General features: G+C 45.8%; 6 protein-coding genes across 6 annotated transcripts; 4 read left to right on the top strand and 2 right to left on the bottom strand.

The window, feature by feature from the left end:
- Window positions 1-2483: 2483 nt before the first annotated feature.
- Window positions 2484-3855, top strand: ATNIH1004_005426 (dynamin family protein; the record flags this gene model as incomplete). The annotated part of the gene is made up of 3 exons (XM_033570080.1): window positions 2484-3053; window positions 3128-3567; window positions 3735-3855. 3 exons carry the CDS (start codon window positions 2484-2486, stop codon window positions 3853-3855), a joined length of 1131 nt encoding a protein of 376 aa, XP_033426112.1.
- A 511-nt stretch (window positions 3856-4366) lies between these two features.
- On the top strand, window positions 4367-5627 carry ATNIH1004_005425 (uncharacterized protein; the record flags this gene model as incomplete). The annotated part of the gene is made up of 3 exons (XM_033570079.1): window positions 4367-4420; window positions 4472-4564; window positions 4998-5627. The coding sequence occupies 3 exons, from the start codon at window positions 4367-4369 to the stop codon at window positions 5625-5627; spliced, it is 777 nt and encodes a 258-aa protein (XP_033426111.1).
- Window positions 5628-6608: 981 nt separating this feature from the next.
- ATNIH1004_005424 (uncharacterized protein) lies at window positions 6609-6911 on the bottom strand (the record flags this gene model as incomplete). The annotated part of the gene is made up of 2 exons (XM_033570078.1): window positions 6609-6665; window positions 6759-6911. 2 exons carry the CDS (start codon window positions 6909-6911, stop codon window positions 6609-6611), a joined length of 210 nt encoding a protein of 69 aa, XP_033426110.1.
- Window positions 6912-8154: 1243 nt separating this feature from the next.
- On the top strand, window positions 8155-10365 carry ATNIH1004_005423 (uncharacterized protein; the record flags this gene model as incomplete). The annotated part of the gene is made up of 1 exon (XM_033570077.1): window positions 8155-10365. One exon carries the CDS (start codon window positions 8155-8157, stop codon window positions 10363-10365), a length of 2211 nt encoding a protein of 736 aa, XP_033426109.1.
- Window positions 10366-14382: 4017 nt separating this feature from the next.
- On the top strand, window positions 14383-14960 carry ATNIH1004_005422 (uncharacterized protein; the record flags this gene model as incomplete). Its single annotated transcript, XM_033570076.1, has 2 exons — window positions 14383-14740; window positions 14833-14960. 2 exons carry the CDS (start codon window positions 14383-14385, stop codon window positions 14958-14960), a joined length of 486 nt encoding a protein of 161 aa, XP_033426108.1.
- A 1091-nt stretch (window positions 14961-16051) lies between these two features.
- ATNIH1004_005421 (uncharacterized protein) lies at window positions 16052-16933 on the bottom strand (the record flags this gene model as incomplete). The annotated part of the gene is made up of 2 exons (XM_033570075.1): window positions 16052-16138; window positions 16742-16933. The coding sequence occupies 2 exons, from the start codon at window positions 16931-16933 to the stop codon at window positions 16052-16054; spliced, it is 279 nt and encodes a 92-aa protein (XP_033426107.1).
- Window positions 16934-21536: the final 4603 nt, after the last annotated feature.

Raw genomic sequence — 21536 nt, 5'->3', positions numbered from 1 at the left:
TGAGAGCCCATTAATAGCCCATTCCCAGCCCATTAATAGCCCATTCCCAGCCCAACTCGACCTTAGATACCCTCAAAAAATTTTCACCTGGTCAGATACAGAGACAGAATACTGGTAGAAAGAGCTGAATTCCTTTAAATTCACTTCTTTATACTATCGTTTAGGATTAGAATTCCAAAGTAGAGAAGATAAGCTTTTATTTCATGTAAAGAATGAATAAATCAGAGCAGGCAGAAGTGGTTAATTTTTTACTTCTGTCTCTTATTAAAAAGATGCGCACACTCTCGTATATATAAAATATATATCTAAACAAGTTTGCAGTGAATTTATCCATAAGCCATCAAAACACCACCATAACAATCAGAATATGGGATTTTTATGAGTAATTAACTTAAAACAAGCCTTACTTTCTTTAATTCCAAGAAGATTTCCTAGAATTTCTTACTATTTTAGGCGAGGTTACAACGAAGCTCAGTTGATGAACTGGAACAGGTGTAAAAAACAGTATTTTATTTTGATTATTTAGCAGCTTTATGAATGCCAAGACCAAAATTTTATGCAAAAATGGGCTTTTGCGGGGGCCCATTGGGGGGGCCATCGTGGGCCTGATGGTTGGGCTTGGGCCTGAAATCCGGGCCATCAGCCCACAGTGGGTTGGGCCGTGGGCCCGAGATTCAGGCCCATTTGTGGGCTCTGATGAAGTCTAGGGGATATCTCTGCCCAGGGCAGATGAGACAACTACAGTATATCGGGCTTGTGTGGCTCCCATTATGGACTACGCATCGACAATCTGGCATAACCCACTAAAGGACAAGACTTATCATTGGGCTCTCAGCACTGTGCAAAGAACCACACTGATCTAAGTCGTGCCCGCATTTAGGACGGTTGCAACACAAACGTTGGAAGTGGAAACACACCTTGCCAACACATTTAAGGCTCCAACAACGGTCGTAGAATACAGTCGCTAGTTTGTATATACAGAGTAAACAATTAATACACAAATGTCTTGAGAGGGCTAGAAAACGGATTTCGTTTCCCACTGGCTCAGACAATGAGACCAGGAACCTCAAACGGCTTGAGGCTGTAGAAAAGCCGCTGACACCGGGGATCCCTTATGGGAATATTCTACGCCATAAGCCTAGCTCTCAGTATAACGCACAAAATGGTGGGACCGTCAAAACAAGTTAGAAGCCAGCAACAATTCTCTGTGATAACATGCCAGCACTGCAGGAAATAAGGAACCCGTCTAACAAGTCAGGTCAGCGGATCGTCTAGGCCATCCTAAGGGCTACAAGAGAATCAAAAGCACGAGAACTTCCCCTTTGCAATCAATGAAACCCGGGGCATTGCGACGATCTGGGGAATGACGAGAGCGGACCTCCTAGCCAAAGAAGGCGTGCACCCGAAAGGCACGCACCCATTACGACGCTTGGTCTCGCGAGAAAGAGGATTTATTTGAGAACAATTCTAAAGAAGTGGGCACGTGAATGGAACCCATCCAAGAAAGGTGGACATCTCCGTCGAATCAATATCGTGCTACCCTATATCCATGTCCAACGACTATATGACTCGGTAGCTTGTAACTGAGCCTACTTACTAGCACAACTATGGACAGGCCATTCATGGCTCGCTCCCCACGGCAAACTCCATCGTTTTCGTGAGATGACAAATGCGAATGCTGGGCGAAAGAGACAGTTGAGCACGTTCTCGTGGGCTACCCCAAATTGAGGGCCCTGACAGAAGCTACGGAAAGATGCTGGCGGAGGATATGATGACATCTTATTTTTCTGGGAGCAAAGGGCCAGCGAGGAAAAGAAGACAAACAGAACAGCTTAGGCCAAAGCGGTACTCTAGGTGCAGTGCTGGAGTTCGCGGAAACATCTGGTAGGTTTCGCACCCGCGTGCCCAGGGGCCCGCCATGACGGGAAACAAAGGCAAATAGGCCACTACAGGCCCTGATGACGCTCTAAATTCGTCCGCACCAAGTGGTAGGAGCACAAATAGCATGATTCTTTGTCCATCCATTCTTCCACAAGACATTCCTGTTCATCGTTTGCGGATATGGATTTCGACCCTGTTATGGCCTACGAAACAAAGATAGAAATGAAACCAAATCAACTCTATTCTGTGCTTGCAACAGAATACTAAGCATGAGGACGGAAGAAAGAGAATAAAGATAGCCAGTCACATAGATGTCTACACATTCTATCATGTCTGACCGCTATCCCTGCAGCCAAAAGTAATAAACCAAACAGGGAGCCCAAACGGACCTCGCTTCAAACTTAATAAACCAAACAGTAATTGCAAACGGATTTCGCTCCGATCCTAGCATAGCGCCTCTAATACACAGTTGATCTGATTGGGTCGTTCAGACATGACCGCTGTCCATCGCGATTATAAAGAGTCTGGTCCCTTTTTATCTTCCCCGTCTGTCTTTTTCTTATTAAGACCTTTTTCAACATACGAGCAAGGGTTACGCCTTCATGGATACACCGCCAAAAAAGGATTCGATGCCGCTGGAAAGTGGCCAGGCCCTAAGCGGACTTGGCCTTCGATCATCTAGGATATCTGAACGTCTCAACCAGGTGGACTGTGTCCGCGCCAATGGGGTTGGAGACCATATCCCACTGCCGCAGCTTGTTGTCTGTGGTGATCAGTCGGCAGGGAAGAGCTCTGTCTTGGAGGGGATCAGTGGCATTCCATTTCCTCGTCAGGATGGCCTTTGCACAAGGTTTGCTACCGAAATCATCCTTCGACATGAGCCGAGAGAGCAGCAAACCACAGCCACCATCATACCAAACATGTCGCGCGCGGAAGACGAAAAGACTAGGTTAAGTGCCTTTCGCCGCGACATAAGCGACCTTGCAGACTTGCCTGGCATCATTGACCAGGCTGCAAGCCTTATGGGTGTGAAAGACTCGCCAGCCTTTGCGGCTGACGTGCTCCGCTTAGAGGTTGCCGGCGATACTGGCTTGCATCTGACCCTTGTTGACCTCCCTGGTTTGATCTCCGTCTCTGAAAATGAGGAAGACGTGCAGCTCGTGGGCGATCTGGTCAATTCTTATTTGGAGAATTCACGGACCATTATTCTGGCGTGGTCCCCGCAAGCAGTGATGTGGACACGCAGAGTATCATCCAGCGTGCTCGTCGCTTCGACAAGGATGGCCTCCGGACTGTTGGAATTATTACGAAACCTGACCTCATTAATGATGGCACTGAATCGCGTGTTGCGAAGCTGGCCAATAATGCCGATAGGACAAAGTTAAAGCTTGGCTTTTTCCTTCTCAAGAACCCCAAGCCCTCCGAATTGCAGAAGGGCATGACCATGGCGGAACGTCGGAAAGCGGAGCAGCAATTTTTTGCGAATGAACCTTGGAAGAAGCTTGGACTCGATCCTTCACGTATCGGAATAGACAATCTGCGGGCATTCATGCAGGACCTCCTCGACCGTCACATCGAGCGCGAATTGCCCAAAGTTCGAAAGGATGTCGCTCAACTGCTAAATAAGATTAACAAGGAATTGATGGATCTTGGGGCGGAACGGACCTCGCCTGCCCAAATACGCATGTACCTCACACGCATCAGCACAGACTTTCAGAACCTAGTGAGGGCAGGAGTTAAGGAGTATACGGTAGCCGAGACGCATTCTTTCATGAAATCACCAACGAAAATGAATTTCACCGTCTCCGCGCTGTTATTCACATTGAAAATGGAAAATTTTCTAACTATATGAGGGAGCATGGGCAAAAGCGTAGAGTGGTTTCGGCCGAAGACCAGGAAGATGTTGAGCCGGAAAGTGGTCAGATCTTAGTGACCGAGGAGGAAATGTCGATGTGGATCAAGAAGGTGCAGTGACTGTCAATTTCGAAAGAATGCAACTAACTGCTGCAGATATACTACCGTACTCGAGGCCGAGAACTTCCTGGCAATTATAGCCCGGTCTTATTAGCTGAATTATTTCACGCGCAATCAGCACGTTGGAGTGACATTGCTCGTGACCATGTTAATGTCATTGCGGATTTGGTTTCCCGCTTTGTACAATCTGTTTTGGTCTCTGTTATAAACGATACCGATGTCTGGGAAACCATCTCTCGATCTATTAGCGCCACACTGGATGAGAATGTCAAGGGAGCATTCAATGAACTTGACAAGCTGCTGGAGGACGAGGCTGATCGCCAATCACATACAACCATTATTATACGGATAATGTTGAGAAGGCGCGGAATGACCGTTCCAAGAAAGACCTTGGCACCTCTCTGGACAACGCTATCAACGAAGATTGGAAAGGTCGATTTCACGTTAGCACTCGTCTTATGAGATCAGTCGGCTTGCGACATCTCTCCAGAATCATCGTGTCATCGTTGATATGGAGGAGCGGGCGTGCTCTGAAGCACAAACTGATCTAGGTGCTTACTATAAGGTTTATCATATATCCCGGATATTTCCATCGCTTTTATTGATTGTATCTTAGGTTGCCATGAAAACCTTTGTCGATAATATCTGCCGCCAAGTTGTTGAGAGGCATATTATTAATAAACTCCCGGATGTATTCAGCCCGGTGACTGTCAGTGGCTATTCAGATGAAGATCTACTCTGCCTGGCTGCGGAGTCACCTCAACTTAGTAAACGGCGTGTTGAGGCAACCAACTAAAAAGGGCATTAGAAGATAGCCTTCGGGAATTGCGTTGATTTTGAATACCTTTGCTGCTCCGGCGGGGTTTCTCCATTGTTGGTTTTCCCTCTCTGTTACGCGAATGCGGGAGCGGTTTCTGTACGTATTAGTTTCTTGTCTTTCCGGTCTTTTCTCATAGGACAATGTAACGGTGGCATTTCGATCTTTTTTGGCGAATCGCCATTCTAGGATTGGCACCCAACTACTTAGACAGTAGAAGCAGTTTACACTAGTAAGGTTCATGGTTCAATGCTTCCGGGTGCACATTCGGGCCCCGGGCGTCCTTCACACCAGTCCTTCTCGAATTTGTATCACTACAGATTAGGCCCAGCTTCTGGACGGCACCCCGTACATTACAGGGTATATCGAGAAGTTTCAGAATCCTCCGCTAAGCGATCTCTTCGGTCTGGATATCGTCACGGAGTGGGGAAGATTGGTAAATCTGTGTCGCGATTACAATAATCAGCATCTAGAGGCCATGTTCACATTGGGTACAATCGCATTCGCAGACAATGCGAACATGAGCCTTTTGCGAAGAATGGCTGCGATCTGCATCTTGAAAGACGCTAAGGACCTGAAACTGCCACTCCATACAGGATATTCTGGGTTCCAATTGAATGACAAACCCACACAAGAATCTCTAGGAACGTTAATGGACCGCTATCCTGAAATATTGAATGATGGTGCAAGCTTCGACAGGGCTTATAATTTTGTGACAGAATCTGAAGATCTTTGCAGGGATGAGTGCCACGCTCTCGCGAAGAAGCTTCTACAGCAGTGGCCGTGTCCAAACCCTTCCAACAGCAACCAAACAGCAACGCACATTGATGTCAATAAGGTCCTCGGCATGGTTCAAGAGGAGTGGCTCCGGCTCTTCAAGAATTTTGAATTTGCACAGACTCTTCTGGACTTCCAAAAGTCCTTAACCAATATCAGGGTAGATCTAATCCGATGATCTCGGAAATACCTTCACCACGTCTCCTGCAGTATTCCGCTCCAATTCGAGACGTGGAGATTCCTACAATATTGACTTGCTTTCAAAGAAAAGGCCCCCTACATATTTCGGCTGAAATATTCTCTATGGTCTACATTGCCAAGACGAGAGCAGTTTGTGAATTCGGCGGCTGATAGCTCTGAGCATGCATCGAATGGCACAGCACGACAAAAACCAGATTCTCCAGAGATTGAAGAGCTTACAAGCATCATCAGAAAACTTGCATCTTCCAAATCTGCTGTACGAAGAGCATACGCGAAGAATATGAAGGATAGTCTGGCTGGGGTAGGATGGCAAATGACATAGAGACTATTCTTAGTTTAGTTAAGCTTGGCCTATCCTTTCCAACGTACTATAAGCTAAAATACAACTCATCTTCTTTATCGGGACGACACGACATGGATCATTCACGCTGGCTTGTTTTCTCCTTCAGAATCCAGGAAGATCCGCGAGGAATGGAAAGCGCGGAAGAGAGAGCGAGGTTCAGCGCAGGGTTTTCGGGAAGCGTGAGCTTTCTTCCTCCCAGTCTGCACATGCCAGTCTGGTTGGCACTTAAGGATTGTCCATGGTTACGGCTTTTTCCGTTTTCCTTCGCCTGCTATACACGGTCTGCCTATTCTGTATATCTGTTTCTACCAATTAAGGAGTTCTAATATATGCACCTCTACAGGAAATATCGGGGAAAACGTGGCAGTGAGAAGCGCCATTGAAGCAGCTTTTAACTGTAGTGTTGCGCTTTAACTTTAAGGCCGTATATCTAATACTGCTACTAGGTACACAGGGGAGTGCTGCACACGGCCAATGCAGGGCTTAAGCTTTCATACACATGGACATATTGTAAAAAAAAAATATAGAAATTGTAACTATTGGTCCGTACAAAGTCAGCCCGAGCGAGAACTGGTTGGCTCAGAATAACAAAGGGTAGAAACACGACCTGGAGGATCACAGGTGCGAGGGGTCAATCAATTCCCATCCCTTTTCGATGTCATTGTCCACAGTCTGGTCAACGTTAGCATCTGTCCGTTTGAGGGTGGTATATGCAAGTGCAATAAGAGGAAGAAAAAAACATAGAATTATCCTCGCGACGCTTACACTTTCGGATTGCTTGGTAACGTTCCTCTTACTAGACTCTAGGAAGAGACCACCACTGAGACCTTCCACTGCCATGTACTCCCTAGCGCGTTGCTCCAACTGTGTGGTGCTTTTTTCCAGAATTTGCATTGTTTGGAAAATGAGTACTTGCATCTCTTGAATTGAAGCGCAGTTGTCTAATAAACGCCCTATGCCATCAACCATTTGAAGGGTAGCACGAGCTGGAACACTGCCGTTTTTTGCTGCTGACCCAAGAACTTGAAAGGCATTCTGCCGCAGCTGGTTGTATACGTGGTTGTCCATACTTTTGACTGTCAGATAGACTGGTCTCTGCTTGTGGATACATAATAGCAATGTGTACTTACACTGACGAAGCGAAACAGTGGGCTGATGCGAAGCTAGATACTATCCAACAGAGAAGAGCAAGTGCGATTGGAAAGGTAGAGAGCGCTGGGGTCTTCGGTTCGCGATTTGGATACCAGACGGAGTAAGATGGTTCTATTGACCTGAAGATGGCGGGTGGTGTTCAGAGAAAATAGCACTATAGCACGACTAGCGCTATCTCAAAACCTGGTGGGGTAGGTGGCGCGGTGTTGAGGGTGCAGTGGTAACTGGAGCCAATCATAGCGCCAAGGCGAACGCCCCGCGTGCACAGACCCCAAGGATGAGTCCTCGTTCACACTGCTGCCAGTTAACACTGTTTATCGTATAAACGTGCCACGGTGATATGCTGTATCACCGAATCAACCCCCCTTAGAACTGGCAAAGGAGACCATTTTTGTGGCCTTTCAAGCGCTGTCACGATTTTGGACTGTCCAGCTCTGTTGGGGGCTACATGCGGTAGCTTTGTATGTTCAGTCCCACCCAGCCCCATATAATATGGGCGCCTAAAAAACGATTGATTGCCCAGCGCTAATTAATTGGGTGACAGTCTCCTGGTATCTTTCTATATCTGTACCGTGGGCTAAAGAAACGTCGCTGCGGCGTGACGGAGCGCGTTCGTTGGAGTCGCGAGACTGCAGATCGCGGAAGAGAAAAGTAGGTCCAGTCCCACTCTCCGAATCCTGCCTTTTTCTGGCTCTGCCATCCCATTTGCAGACGCTGTACGAACAATTCTTTCTCGACCCGCCCAGTCTGACTTGTTCGTTTACTTTGCGTTCGCTGCTCGCTCTGCTTCGTGCCTCACGTTCTCTCGTCGTCATTGGATTGACTTCGCTCCATTACTTCGATTTCAACGTATCCCTACCATACTGAAATCTCGATCCAGAACCTCCAGCCTGCATCTTAGGATACGCCATTTCCTAAGTCTTCGGTAGCTCGGTTATACTACTCTAAAAGCAATACACACACGATTTGTCGATTTGAGTATTCGTTGCTCGAAGTTTGGACTACAATCATGGAATCACTGCTCAAGGAGCAAGATGCGTTGCTGGAAGAAGTTGCAGTTGTTTTGCCCAAACTCAAGACCATACTTGATCTGCGCGGCACCACCTCCAGCAGTACATGGGAATCTGTCAAACTCTTGATGCCTGACACCTGGAAGGTAGTTCGGTTCTTTGAGAGCCATTACTCAACAACTCTCGATTTCAACAATGTAGAGTCCTGGCTGGAGCAGATTAAAGAGAAGATATCTAAGTATAAGGAAAATCTTGAGGATCTTTCCGAGCATGGGGTCAATTTCAACGCTCTATCTGATCGGGACTTTGCAAAGCCAAACTTGGAAGAGATGATGGAGAAGGTGGCTGTGGACAAGTCCCAATTTAAATTGATGCAAAAAATGATGCCAAGTTTTTTTGGAGCGAACTGGGCATCTCAGAGAGATGCAATCTACAGACGAGCAGAAATCGATGGGGAGTCGTCGGACAAAAAGATACCTCTGAGTACATTCAAGCTGAGCGTCAACAAGGTTGCGAATGAGATCCTCGATATGTGGAAAACCCTGAGGGAAAGTGGAAGCGGAATGAAATCCTTTAAAAAGCAGTGGGACAAACTCCAACCAGAGGCACGGAAGAGTTGGCTTCAACAATTCACCGAACTCCACCGATGTCCAGGCCTGGCTATTCACATGCTGGCGCGGTATCCGAACGATCGTTTAGACAAAGAAGCGTTTCTGACACCTCTGCTCAACGTGGAGGACCTGGCTGAAGCAGATGTTCTTCCAGATATGTTACAAACTCGGTCATCCATACATCCGAAGATGTTCTTATCTACAGATACCCGCCTTGTTGAGCTTGGATACTGGTACAAATCAATTACGCAGATGCAAGTTGAAGGAAGAATGTCATTTTATTCAGAAATTGGCATCGACGAGGGAGGTTCCCTGTACGGGATACAATTTGACCCTGACGCCTTCAAAAAGCCACACCTTACTGATCCAGCTATCGGCTTACATCAACTCATAGCGCAAAAGAAAACTTATTGTTTTCTTGTCTCGTGTCTTTCGGCTCAGATAGAGCCTTCTGTCGACCCAACCACTAGTACCAATAGGGACAAATGTGAAAACCATCACTCGCTTCTAAGTCGCTCTGCGCTACTACAATACAAGAGACCAGACTATATAGACTGGGATTACTTGACAGATGTTTTCAGATCGTCCGCTGATGAAGCGATGGACGATCTGTGGCAGCTCCGGAACGACGCAGATTATTGGGATCTGCGGTTTACGGACATGGAAAGGAACACTTCGAAGTTCTTGCATTCTGTCTTTGGACGTATCGATGTATTTCTCACTGTTGGTGAAAAACTACGTGTTTATCGCAACGATCAACAGATCAGCTCCTCTGGTGATTTGTCGGCAATCCAACTTTCTTGCGATGATGCCCAGATCACTGGCGCGATATCCATGCATGCTACACTTCGCTCTATTCTCAACGAGATAATTTCTTCGTTGCGGGGCAATGCGTGGCTGCACAGAGCGACGAAAAATAAGACATTACGCTATCTTTTCAACTTAATGGAGAAGAATGATCCTTTAATACGATTGATGGGTTTCGATGTAGTCTTGAGAACTATTGAGCGGGAGCTTTCGGGTGACAAACTTGAGAAAGCGCCCCCATTCCCAGTCGTGCAAACGCTCCACGACATGTCAGTTGTCGCTGCTTGCATGCAGGAGACTTCCAAACACTACAATCTCATCCTCAACCTCGACTGCAAATATACCACTTTGGCCCATGACGCCACATCGGAGTGGCAGGAACGTGAACGACCGTGGGTAATACCTATCCAGAAATTTCTGAAAATAATCCAGCGCAAGGGAAACGAATTCAATAAAGAGGCCAGAGACGAGAATATTTCCTTGGAATACAGCCACTGCAGGTTCTGGAATAGCATTGATGACTGCATGAGCAACTGGAACAAGTCTGACCCTATTGTCCGTATGATTCTCAGCCACGCTCCTGTCCCGAGAGCATCCGAACCCACATCCGCATCAACTATCTTGGAATCGAGGTGGAGATCACAAGATACGAACACCACGCCAACTGAAACAATGACGAAAAAGTCGCGAAAACGGCAAACCCGACGGAAAACCCGACGGAAACTCCAGAATTGTTGCGGACTGTCGGCGTCTCATCCACCACAGCAGAGCCGCGTCGTCGGCCCTCTGTAGTCATCACGGCGACCAGGGATATAGAGTTCTGGAATTGCATACAGAACGAGAAAGGACAGCAGCGCTTTGGGCAGTGGAGGGGCTTTCTCGAACGTATAGGTTTTGAGGTGACATACCAAGCGGGATCAGGGTATCGATGCGTATTCAGGAGCCCTGAGGGAGGATTCCATACAATAGTATACCACGATTTGCACGGATCGAACGATAACAAGCTCCCACATCATTTGGCACAAAGTCTGTGGACTGGTAGGCTTGAAAGACATTTCAACATCATTCTGTCAGCAGAGGGAGCGGCGGGTTGAGGAAAGAGACTACTATATTAAAATGGAGTACACATTGGACCTTCACATCGCTATGGCAGAGGGGAAATAATCTCGGCCTTATTGCCATAACGGTATGCCAGTGAAGACATTCTCTGAGTAATGTCCTCTTGTTCGCCGGTGTATAGAGGTTACTCATTCAGACAAGCAAACTGTAGCTAGTAGCCGCCAGGCAATGTCCTGAGAAGAATGATTTTAGTATTGAATGAGAGGGAAATGGTAGAACTCCGAAGGAGTAGGTCAAGGAGACAATCTTAGACAGTTCAGAAGTTGTGGGCCCCGAGCCCACAAGTTCCTGGCAGGAGAAAAGACAACATGCCCTTTACGCAACTGCGTCCCGTGGTCTGTGAGAAGGTTGTTGATTGTCTATTACCTCTTCGAACGAGGACTTAAGATAATAGCTATCCATACAAATGTCACGTGCTAATCCCCCGAATTCCTCCACTACAGTATTTTCAAAAAGTCCCTTTTTTCTCTACATTCTCAAACCTGTAGGATTATAGGGACACAGGGGCTAAGAAACAATGGCTAGCACCTGACCAATCGTGGGTGTGCAAAATTAACCCTCAGTCATCCTCTAGTTACTTTTGGCGTTTGATCGGGAGGCTCTGGCTGAATAAAACATGAGTGGTCACTTTCACTAAATCCAGTTTCATGGGCCTTGGCAGCTGCACCGAGACACGGGCAAACCATCGATCCTGCTCAAGCATCGGGGAGCAAGCTTGGGTAATGGAAAGTGGCCGACGTACACTACCAGATGGAGAATACAAGGGCTTTCTGCAATACATGATCGGCCTAAAGGAAGGGTTTTGGGGGAGACCGCCTAGGTAACGCAAAATGAGACTTCAAGCTCTCGCGGTATAAAATGGCAGCCACTGAGACATCGTCCTAGTTGACCTATCCGTGATGTATGCTTAAGGATCAAACTGAGAGGCACGTAGAGTGAGATACGTGGTGAACCTCAAGAGACCAGAAGCCCCGATTACTGGGTGAAACACTGGGGTAGTGGCTCATGCAAGTAAGCCTGTCGAAGCTACTTCATATCTTTTAGCCCCAGACTCCATACCCTGCCATGAATCCTGTTTGGGACGCCTTACTACGAGCCCACAGACGAAGGAATAATATTAAGGCACACGTACGATTCCGCTCGCGGAGGCCTTGAAGACCATGAGCTTGGGGGGGCGTCTGCTGCTCGGATCAACATCCGGCGGCACGATCCTGGGACACAATCGCTCGCAAGGGCGGAAAAATGGCAAGGCACCTCCTGCCAGGGGCGCAATTTTGTGCGTGATAAACTGTTGAAAGAAGCCATCCTATACTACAAGGGACAATTGCTATCGCCATTTCTCTCTTTTGAGTCACGCGATGACAGTGCCGTCAATAAGGGCTTTCTTTCGTTCTGGTGAGCTATATTACAGTAGTAGTAGTGGCGTAAAAAAGGTCATAAAAGAGGGGTTAAATAAACTCCCCTACACCTAGCAGAAGAAGCAACCTAATGATCCATAATAATTATCACAAGAATGATCATATGTTGATCAATATAATCAAGAAACCATCTAAAACAATCGCTTTAAGCACCCTTTCAAGAATAGTGTCTACTTTCCTATTCGGTATTAGCCGAATATCGAATACAAGGTGGAAAGTCACGTGACATGGATCGAGGGCCGATGATAGGGACATTGGCCCGAGAGGTCAAATGGGCTCCAGCCCTTTACAAGGGCCACTGTTTTCAGCAATTGATGTTAATGAGAAATTGCAGAATGACCTCATAATATCACTTGCATGAAAGACGGAATATGAACCGTTAAAGCCTCTTGCAGCTGAGCAGAAACTCGGCGCCACCAATGACACCGCTCCCGAAGAGGGTCACGAAACAAACGCAAAAAGAAAGAAAAAAGATAAAAAGAAACGAAAACAGCAAATTAGAAATCCCGCTCTGTCTAATACTAGTGAAGCTACTGAGGATCCTACCCGAACAAGAGGGCATGCTGAACCTACAGCTGAATCCGCCGCAGTAGGAATGCAATTTGACGCGACATACACGATTCCCTCACCCGATGACCAAACTGAACATGAACATGCGGAAGACAGCGAAGCTGCCAGGCAGGCTCCTGATGCTGAGGAGCATAAAGAAGAGGACTGCTTTCGCATCCAAGTGTCCGCAAAGCATTTGATTCTGTCCTCTCCTGTGTTTAAAAGAACACTTACAGGTGGCTGGCAAGAAAGCCTCCTCTTACTCAAAAAAGGCTCTGTGGAGATTACTGTATGCGGTTGGGATCTTGAAGCCTTCATGATTTTGATGGACATATTTCATTGTCAGCTTCAAAATCTACCTCGAGAAGTGAACCTCGATTTGCTTGCAAAAATAGGTATTTTAGCAGACTACCATGAATGTCATGCGCTTGTTCGATATTTTACAGAGAGGTGGATCAACCCTTTGAAAAAAAAATTCCCTGAAACGTATTCTCGCGATTCAATGCTCTGGGTATGGGTATCATGGGTATTCGCATTACCAACCGAGTTTGAAAAATCTACAGCAATAGCAATATCGCAGAGCAGCGGTCTAATTACAAGCCTTGGTTTGCCAATCCCATGGAAAGCTATCGGTGAGGTCTCAGATATTATGATTTATAGGAACATATCATAACCTTTGCCCAGATTATATGAACAGTCGCAGAGAGAATGGGATTCTCGCCATCCTTTCCTCGCTCAATGGCCATCGTGATGCGTTCTTGGACGGAAGCAGAGGATGCTCTTTTGATTGCAGCTCAACCCTGTTCGGGGCTCTGACGAAGTACATGCATTTCAATGCTCTACTCTCTCCACAGTCTAAGCCTCATTGCCCCGGCCTAAGTTACCATGGGCTTGAGGGGATAGTACGTTCTTTTGAATCCCCACAATTGTGTTGTTATAATTGGGGTTATGAACAATACTCGCAATATTCGGGGTACCATCCCTCCAATGATCGGGATTCCCATTCTCCCCTGATAAATTTGCCTGAAGATATCATCAAAGGTTTGAGTTTCTTCGATTTGTCTTCGCAGTAAACTCAGAGATGATCTTAGTGACACCTAATCAATTTGAAATTACCCCGTATACCTTTGCTATTCTACTATATTGTCATCCTGGGGGATGACTAAGATAAGAGTGCCTAACGAATATAGCTACAACGCGTAGGCACTCCGAAGACAACATGATCCCATATCGTACGATATAGGATACCACCGCAGTACGCTGGAAGACCTCGGTAGACACTAGGTTAAATAGCGGTCTACCTTAAGTAGCAGACCAGGGAGGAGGACTTCAAGAAGATAGCTTAGGCAATACACTCCTTCGCAAGACTCAAGAGAATTCGCTAAGTCCCCCTTCCCATATTCGACTGTCACTACAGCTTATAGCGCTATACACTCTCGCCCAGTCGCCTACTTACCGGCTGTGTGCTGAGCGATATTGCAATATTATACCAGAATCATAATGGATCCACCGCAGTCACGTGTGTGCAGGTGGAATCCGTTGTTGTTTATAATTCTGCTATACATATAGTCTGCGCTTACATCCATGCCTAGACACAAGCGGTCCGTCATTGAACCTGTTCCTACGGTTACCAATATTGCTCTCGCTGTAAAACAATCCGTGAGGTCCTTGACTTTTTACGCGTTGCTCCTTCGAGGGCGCAAGCCTCTAAACAGTTTGCAACATGCTTTACTTGCCGTGTAAGTTGTCTACGCAGCCTTTACAGAACTTTCTAACTCTTGTACCGGTTACTCGACTTCGCCAACACACCGCTTCGGTCGCTCCAACAGCTTCACGCCCAGCTTCACGCCCAGTATCCCCTACTGCCTCCGTTGCTCCTGCGGCCGCTGAGTTGCCTCCTCCTAATCTACGGTCCGAAAAGCGTCTGCTGCTCTTCCTAGGCCTCGCCGCCGTCGTGTTGCCACTGAAGGGTTCCAGCACTGCTCGCGTTGCGGCTGCTGTAAGGATATACAGGAGTTCTCGTGGGCTGTGCCGAACCGAAATGTTACCGGCGCAAGCTACAGTCGCTGTTTTAACTCGTCGTGTTTGTTTACCTCTATATTTTGCGGTCCTTTCTAAACTTGGCTTTAGTTGAATGAGTATCGTCTTTCTAACCCTGTACCCCAACGGGTAGTCCCTCCTGCAAACCCTGTTGAAGACGACCCCGACGAGCCGCAAGGCGACCCTGATAATGACCCGGCCACCATACGGGGCTTGCACGGTCCTCTTCCGCTCGCTACCGATCTCAGATACATTATATAAGACCGTTGGATTTGGGCCGCATGGATCTAGGGTGTCCATACTGCAAAGCTTTACACTGGAAGGGTGAAAGAGAAAATGGTTCTACACTCCGCAATCCCGTCTTTACAAAGTGTTGCCTTCGCGGTGACGTGCAACCTCCCCTCGTCCGTGAGCCACCATATGAATTAAGCCGCTTATATACTGAAAACACCCCTGAGGCCCGGAATTTCGCCGTAACATTCGCCATTATAATGGCGCGCTGTGTTTCATGTCTATAAATGTGAAATCTGACAACCGTACCGCTGGCCAACACGGTCCGGTTCAAATACAGGGTCAATTACTCCATTTGCAAGGACCGTTACTTGCTGATGAAGGTGAGAAGCCGAAGTAGGCTCAGGGCTAACTAAAATTGACCCTACTCACTCTGCTTACATCCCGCTGCAGTATCCGTTGCTGTTTCCCTACGGTGATGGTGGTTGGCAGTGGGGTCTGCAGCTGCAGAATATGGGCCGCCAGCGCCATAATAAGCATCTTACAGCCAGGCTTTTTCATTCGTATCGTCTTTTCACCCGTACCAACCTGTTCAGCTCATGGCTGTGTGCCGGCCGTCTCTGGCAGCAGTATTTAGTTGACGCCTGGGCTACGATCGAGCAGTCCAATTAGATTGGATTACAAGGCACCAGGATGATATACGGGCCGATTTATACACTGGACTTACTGAGCCTTGCCCATGCAGATAGGGATGTGGAAGCGACTATTGAATCTGGCCGTAGAGTTATTTTACCATCAGCCATGTTGGCAGTCCACGTTTTATGTAGCAGCTATATCAGGACGCAATGTCAATTTTGTCAATATTACGGGCCGCCCTCTTTGTTTATTACATTTACTGCGAACCCTAAATAGAACGAAATTTCACAGAAATTATTGCCCAGCCAGAGCTACAAGGAACATCCAGACCTAATAGCCCACGTGTTCAACCTAAAACGGACCTAATTTATTTGAGATGTGTACTGATGTGCATACACGTGGTATTTTCGGTAAATACTACGGTCCTTTTTTTACTATTAAGTACCAGAAGCGTGGCCTCCTACATATGCATTTAGTTCTCTTTTTTAGCGGGCCGTGATCGTTTTCTTCAGGCGCTTCATATTGACGAGATTGTGTGTGCAGAGCTCCCTAACCCTGCTGACGACCCGGAACTGTACGAACTCGTAAAGACACATATGATCCACAACCCCTGCGGTCCGGGCTTTAATGCAAAAGCCCCCTGTTGAGGTAAACATCCTGACTCGGGTAATTTATACTGTACCAAGCGGTTCCCAAAGGGCCGTATAATGGAGACACTCCCGCAAAAGACCGATATCCCTAGTACCGTCGCCGTTGTCTGGGTTCAGGCCGTTTTATCAAAGATTTACGTGGCCGTTTAATTGAAAATTGATGATATATGGGTGGTCTCTTACAATCCGTATCTTTTGAAGCAGTTCAAAGCCCATATTAATATTGAGATCTGTCGTGGTGTTGAGGTTATCAAATATATTACTAAATATATTTATAAGGGTCCGGACCGGGTGCGCCAGCTAGCGGAGCATTACCGTACCCGTTCATCCGACGCCCACTTTCACCCACCGCCCGCTTTTCTGGTTCAACCACCAAGTAGAAATGAAGCTATACAGCCACAAAGAAATGATAAAATGATTAGATTTTTGGTGGGATAGAATAATTGACATAAAGAAGCTATATAGCTATTTTTAGGTGACACGAAATCGCTGCGGAAGCCGTATTTGCCTTCCTCGACGACTTACCATAACATGTGCCTCTTCCACTTCTTCCTTGCTCTTCTTATTAATATCTTCAATTTCTTCTGCAGTAGAAGGCTTCTTGATATTCTTCTTGTCCTGGTTGGCCAGATTAATTTCATTTTGAAGCTGTATAGCAGCTTCCTTTGCTGCCTTTTCCTCCTCTTTCCGGTGTTTCTTTTCCTCCGCTTCCTGCATCCGTCTACTCTTATTAAAAGCCTTGATTCTCTTTCGTTCTTCAATCAAGCGTTTCTTATCTTCTTTCTCTTAGCTGACGGCGTATCTTATCCTCCTCTTTTGCAGTTCTAGCAAGTCGTGCAGCTTCCTCCTTCCTGGCTTGAAGATCACGGGCTTGTTGAATCTTTCTTGGGCTAAAAAAGATTGCATTACCGTCCTCCGGAGCCTGAAGTTGAAGCTGTAAAGGCTTCCCACGCTGTCGCTTCTTCTTCTCATTTTTTAAGGCGTTTTCAAAGCCCTTACAGCGTAGTTTAAGAAGAATATTCTCGGTACAAAGATGCATCATCGCATTATTTAATTTCTGGACCCTTTGGTCGTAAACATCCAAAAAACTTGCTTAAGAAGCTTTTCAATGCGACGCCAGTCCTCTGCTTTCAAGTAACTTTAGGACCCGCTAGAGAGGGTTTTCCATGCTTTTGGGTGAAGCGTGCTAAAACAATCTCTGGGTCCCAGGAGCAACCAACAGATTTCCATCCACTGTTAATGTTTTTGGTTGAAAAAGCTGCATTCAGCTTGGCCAAAACAATCTGAAAAATCTCGCTTTGTAATTGGCTGATTCCTTGAGAATCATATAAATTGCTCCAATCTCTCACTATACGCCTGAGATAAAGGACCAAAGAGACTGACATCAAGGGGCTGCAGAGTATGCGTTGAATGAGGCGGAAAAACACTTAAAGATTTTATTCTCCTGCAGTAATTAATAAACTGCATTGTGATTGGGATCCGTGGCCATCAAGAATTAAAGCGCCAACGCCTCCGTGCTTTCTCTTTTGTCTCACGGTAAAATAAGGTAAGCCACGCATATCCCAGCTTATCATTTGTCCAGCCACTAGCTGATGATGAAAAAAGCAATAATGCTCACTAGGATTAAAATCCTGAAGCCATGTATCTTGAATATCTTCAGAGGCTGCCTGGTAAATCAGACCTGGTGAAGGGCAGTCCCATCAGCGCAAATACAACCAATTGTAGTAATCCATTCTCTATTCCCATCTTGAAGTCGTTGCTTGACCCCTCCCTGCTCATACAAGTGTCGTGAAATGATTCTTTTAACTTTTGACAGTACCCCAATAAGAAAACCTTTCTCATCATGTTGTAAATATCCCTTGATTCAATCCCATATTCCTCAATCTTTCTGGGCCAAAGCTCGAAGTAGAGTGCATACTTGTAGGCAGAATCAGCCTTTTTGCGTGAGGAATCCATTGCACTTGTATAGCGGTAAATAAGGCCATTATGGTGTCTCTTTAGAAAGCGATTCGGCCAGCTGTTTCCGGGCTTAATTCCAGTAATTTCCTTTGCGGAATTGCGTAACATCGAATGGGATGGTGGTAAGCCACGCTCAGTGAGTTGATTAATCCATTTAATAAGCTCTTTTGACTGCTGGTTGTTGAGGATTCGCTGATTTTCATACTGGTCGTCTCGAGAGGCCTGTACACCGCGATGACGTCTTGACAGCGTTGATCGGCTTATACCGTAAGTTTTTGCAAATTTCGAGTAATTGACCTTTTTCTCTGGCCCCAACTTCTCTATATCAGCAATAGCTTTTTCAATTGAGTCCATATTAATGGTGTTGTGGTCTATTAAAATCTATCTAAAAAGTCGGTGTGTAGATACAAATTGGGCGCCGGATGAATCTGGGCGTCAGGTGACCGGGTCCGGTAGGTATCCTCTCCACGCTTCGCATTCTAGTTAATGGGAACGCCATTATGGATGAGCGGCCTAACAATGTGAAACTAGGAGTTTTGCCTGTGTATTTAGCAACGCCCGCGTAGCAGGAGGTCACATGGTGCAGGAGCAGTCCTATATAGCCCTTACTTAATAGTCCTTACAAGGCGTAGCCTGCGACATTTCAACTATCCAAAGTATGATTCTTAGCGCCGCTAGTTCATTAGATAATTGCTATGCAGTGACTTCAGTATGACTCAATTACAAAGTTCAGAATAATATGTCTCCTACCGCGAACGGTAAACTAGGCCTCGCCACGGCCTGTCCATTGGCAGACTGAGCGTCCATAAACTACTCAGCACCCGCCCATTTCTGCATAGATTTATGGTTTTTACAGTCGTGTTAGTTATAATAATAGTCAATAAAGCACTGCCCCTCAAGTAACTACAAAATGTGGCAACATCCCTAGCCAGCTTCAGAAACGTCATTTACACCAACCAGACCTCTGCAACCATGTAAATACTGGCTGACACTCTGAATCACAACTGCATGGTTGGATTCATTATGTCCAGACTATGGCATCTTAATAATATTCGATATCTATTCTATTAGGGCATATGGTTCTAGAATGTCTATTTTGACTGCAGTTACTACATCGTGGTGGCGCATGCTTCATAGGATTGTCTTCTCGTGCCAGCTCCAAGTCTCCAACTTCTACCTTTTATTTTATCTATTAGGTTGGCACACCCATCCAGAGCCTATTGGCATCTAAAAACAAACGATGATGTCAGAAATAGAAGAGATTATGCAACCAGGGAGTTTCCGGAAGCACTGCACTCGAGGGAATTGTGTCAATATAAGAATTGGTCGTATTCTATTCCACCAATTGTATTCATAATATGGCTATCTGATTCAACATAATAATAGGCCTGATCTCTTATACTACGCATATTTTGTCTACTTATATATATGGGGGAGCTCGGTTGAGCTGCTGAATAATCGCTACACTGATCATTTCCGAATATATTGAATATCACATACGTATACCGAATGGAGGTAATTTATATCGACAAATTGTATGTGAATGGAAAATCGTTGTATTGGTGAGTTGTGGGCCGAGCTGATGTAGCCACGGCCCGAAGCCGGGAGCCCCCACAAAACGCTCTAAAAACAAAGCGACTCCAATACGAAACCTAATATTTGCGACTGTGGGCGGTGGCAGACGCAATGTATATTTGCCGAATGCGTCAAACGCCACATAGCATTAGTCATGCTGTCATATATACATCATGCATTCTGTATTAAATGATTAATTTTAGTATTTTATCCTGAGGTTTGGCAAATTATAAATACCTGTTAATCTCTCCACGCTATCAGATTCATACCTAAAAGTCTAGCCTACAATGGGTACCGACCACCCAATACCTGAGTCATAGCATACTTCTGTATTGTGAGTCACTCTTATGATATTGAACTTCGTGATTCGTAAATTAAAGTAAAGCTTACCTTACCAAGAATTACAGTTCCTTTATATTTAACTTTATTATGAAGGCTCTCTCTATCTTGCTGACTTACGCTGCTCTAACCACTGCCAATCGGTGGGGTTGCAGATGCTTGTGGTGTTGGGGAGACGACTACGCTGTTACTAAGGCAAACTGCGACCAGCGTGGTGGCGATATGGTGTACTGCGCAGATACGCTTTATTATTGCGATTCGTATCCCGACGACCAGTGGAAAAATTATTGCAATGCTCATTCCTGTCGTGGAGGAGTTACTTCCTGCTAATGAATAAATGGGTGATAAAAAGTCGTTATTTGAAGGGAGAAGTGCTTTTGGGGTTGTCCGCAGCGCGTTTCTTGATGCCAGTGAATCAATCATTGATAGTTTCTTGGCATACCTAATTCTGTGTACCACAGTTTACTGTCCACAGTCCCTCACCCCCTCTAAAAAAAAAAAAAAAAAAAAAAAATTTAATGATAAATAATTTCAGCTGGCTGATAGCTGTGCTTGATATTTTTGCTAAAAGAAGAATAGTAGTACGGTAGTCGTGCCCTGCCCTGTCTCAACTTAGCTAACGTAATCGAACACCTAGTTCACCCAGGACACAGGTGAGTACACAGGTCAGGTGCCGCTTCCCAGAAGCCGTCAGCCGGCCCCACCGGTCTTGGCACAAGCGGCGCGGCACCTCACCCTTTAAATACCGTACTACAGACGACGAAATTCAATTTCAATTCTCCCTCCATAAATATTTCTTACCATCGAATATTTTCCCTACTCTAACTACTTGCTAATCAATTATCAACTGCTTATGCCAGTTAAATTAATATGGATGTAGAAGATTCTTTGTCACATTTTGGTGAGGTTGAAGACACATCGAATACGGATTGTACTGGAGAGGTAAGAAATCTAACTAGTTCTTAAGTACTTACTAACTGCTTATGTATTACTTAGCAACCAAGTGCTTTTATTCAACTAACAGATGCAAAATCAAATCCACTTCGAACGCTGTTTATTGAGTATGCAGATGATCTACCAGAGTACCCTAGAACTGATCAAAATGGATACACTTATATTGTATCTATTAGTGGCCGATTACAAGAGGCAGAACATATAATACAAGATGTAAGTGCTTCTTAAGTAGTTGGTAAGCAGTTATTAACTACTTATAGATTCAATACTCCAGGTCAAGCATCCGCGGTGCAAGATCAAGTGTTAAGTCGTCCTTTTTAAACTGCTCAGTTAAAAAATGGATGTGGAAATGTTCTGGAGCTTTAATATGTGAATATTTAAAGCCGAGTCTTCGTACACTGCATCATACTTATCTGGACGAAACAACATGGGAGGAAATTCAAAACATTCGAAAGAATATTGATTTGATTGAAAGGGACATTCGGAAACGAAA

This window comes from Aspergillus tanneri (genome assembly GCF_003426965.1).
Source record: "Aspergillus tanneri strain NIH1004 chromosome Unknown AapTan_4_pilon_pilon_pilon, whole genome shotgun sequence".
NCBI classification, from domain to species: domain Eukaryota; kingdom Fungi; phylum Ascomycota; class Eurotiomycetes; order Eurotiales; family Aspergillaceae; genus Aspergillus; species Aspergillus tanneri.
Note: the sequence above shows the minus strand (reverse complement) of the source record. Positions and strands in the feature narration are given on the sequence as shown.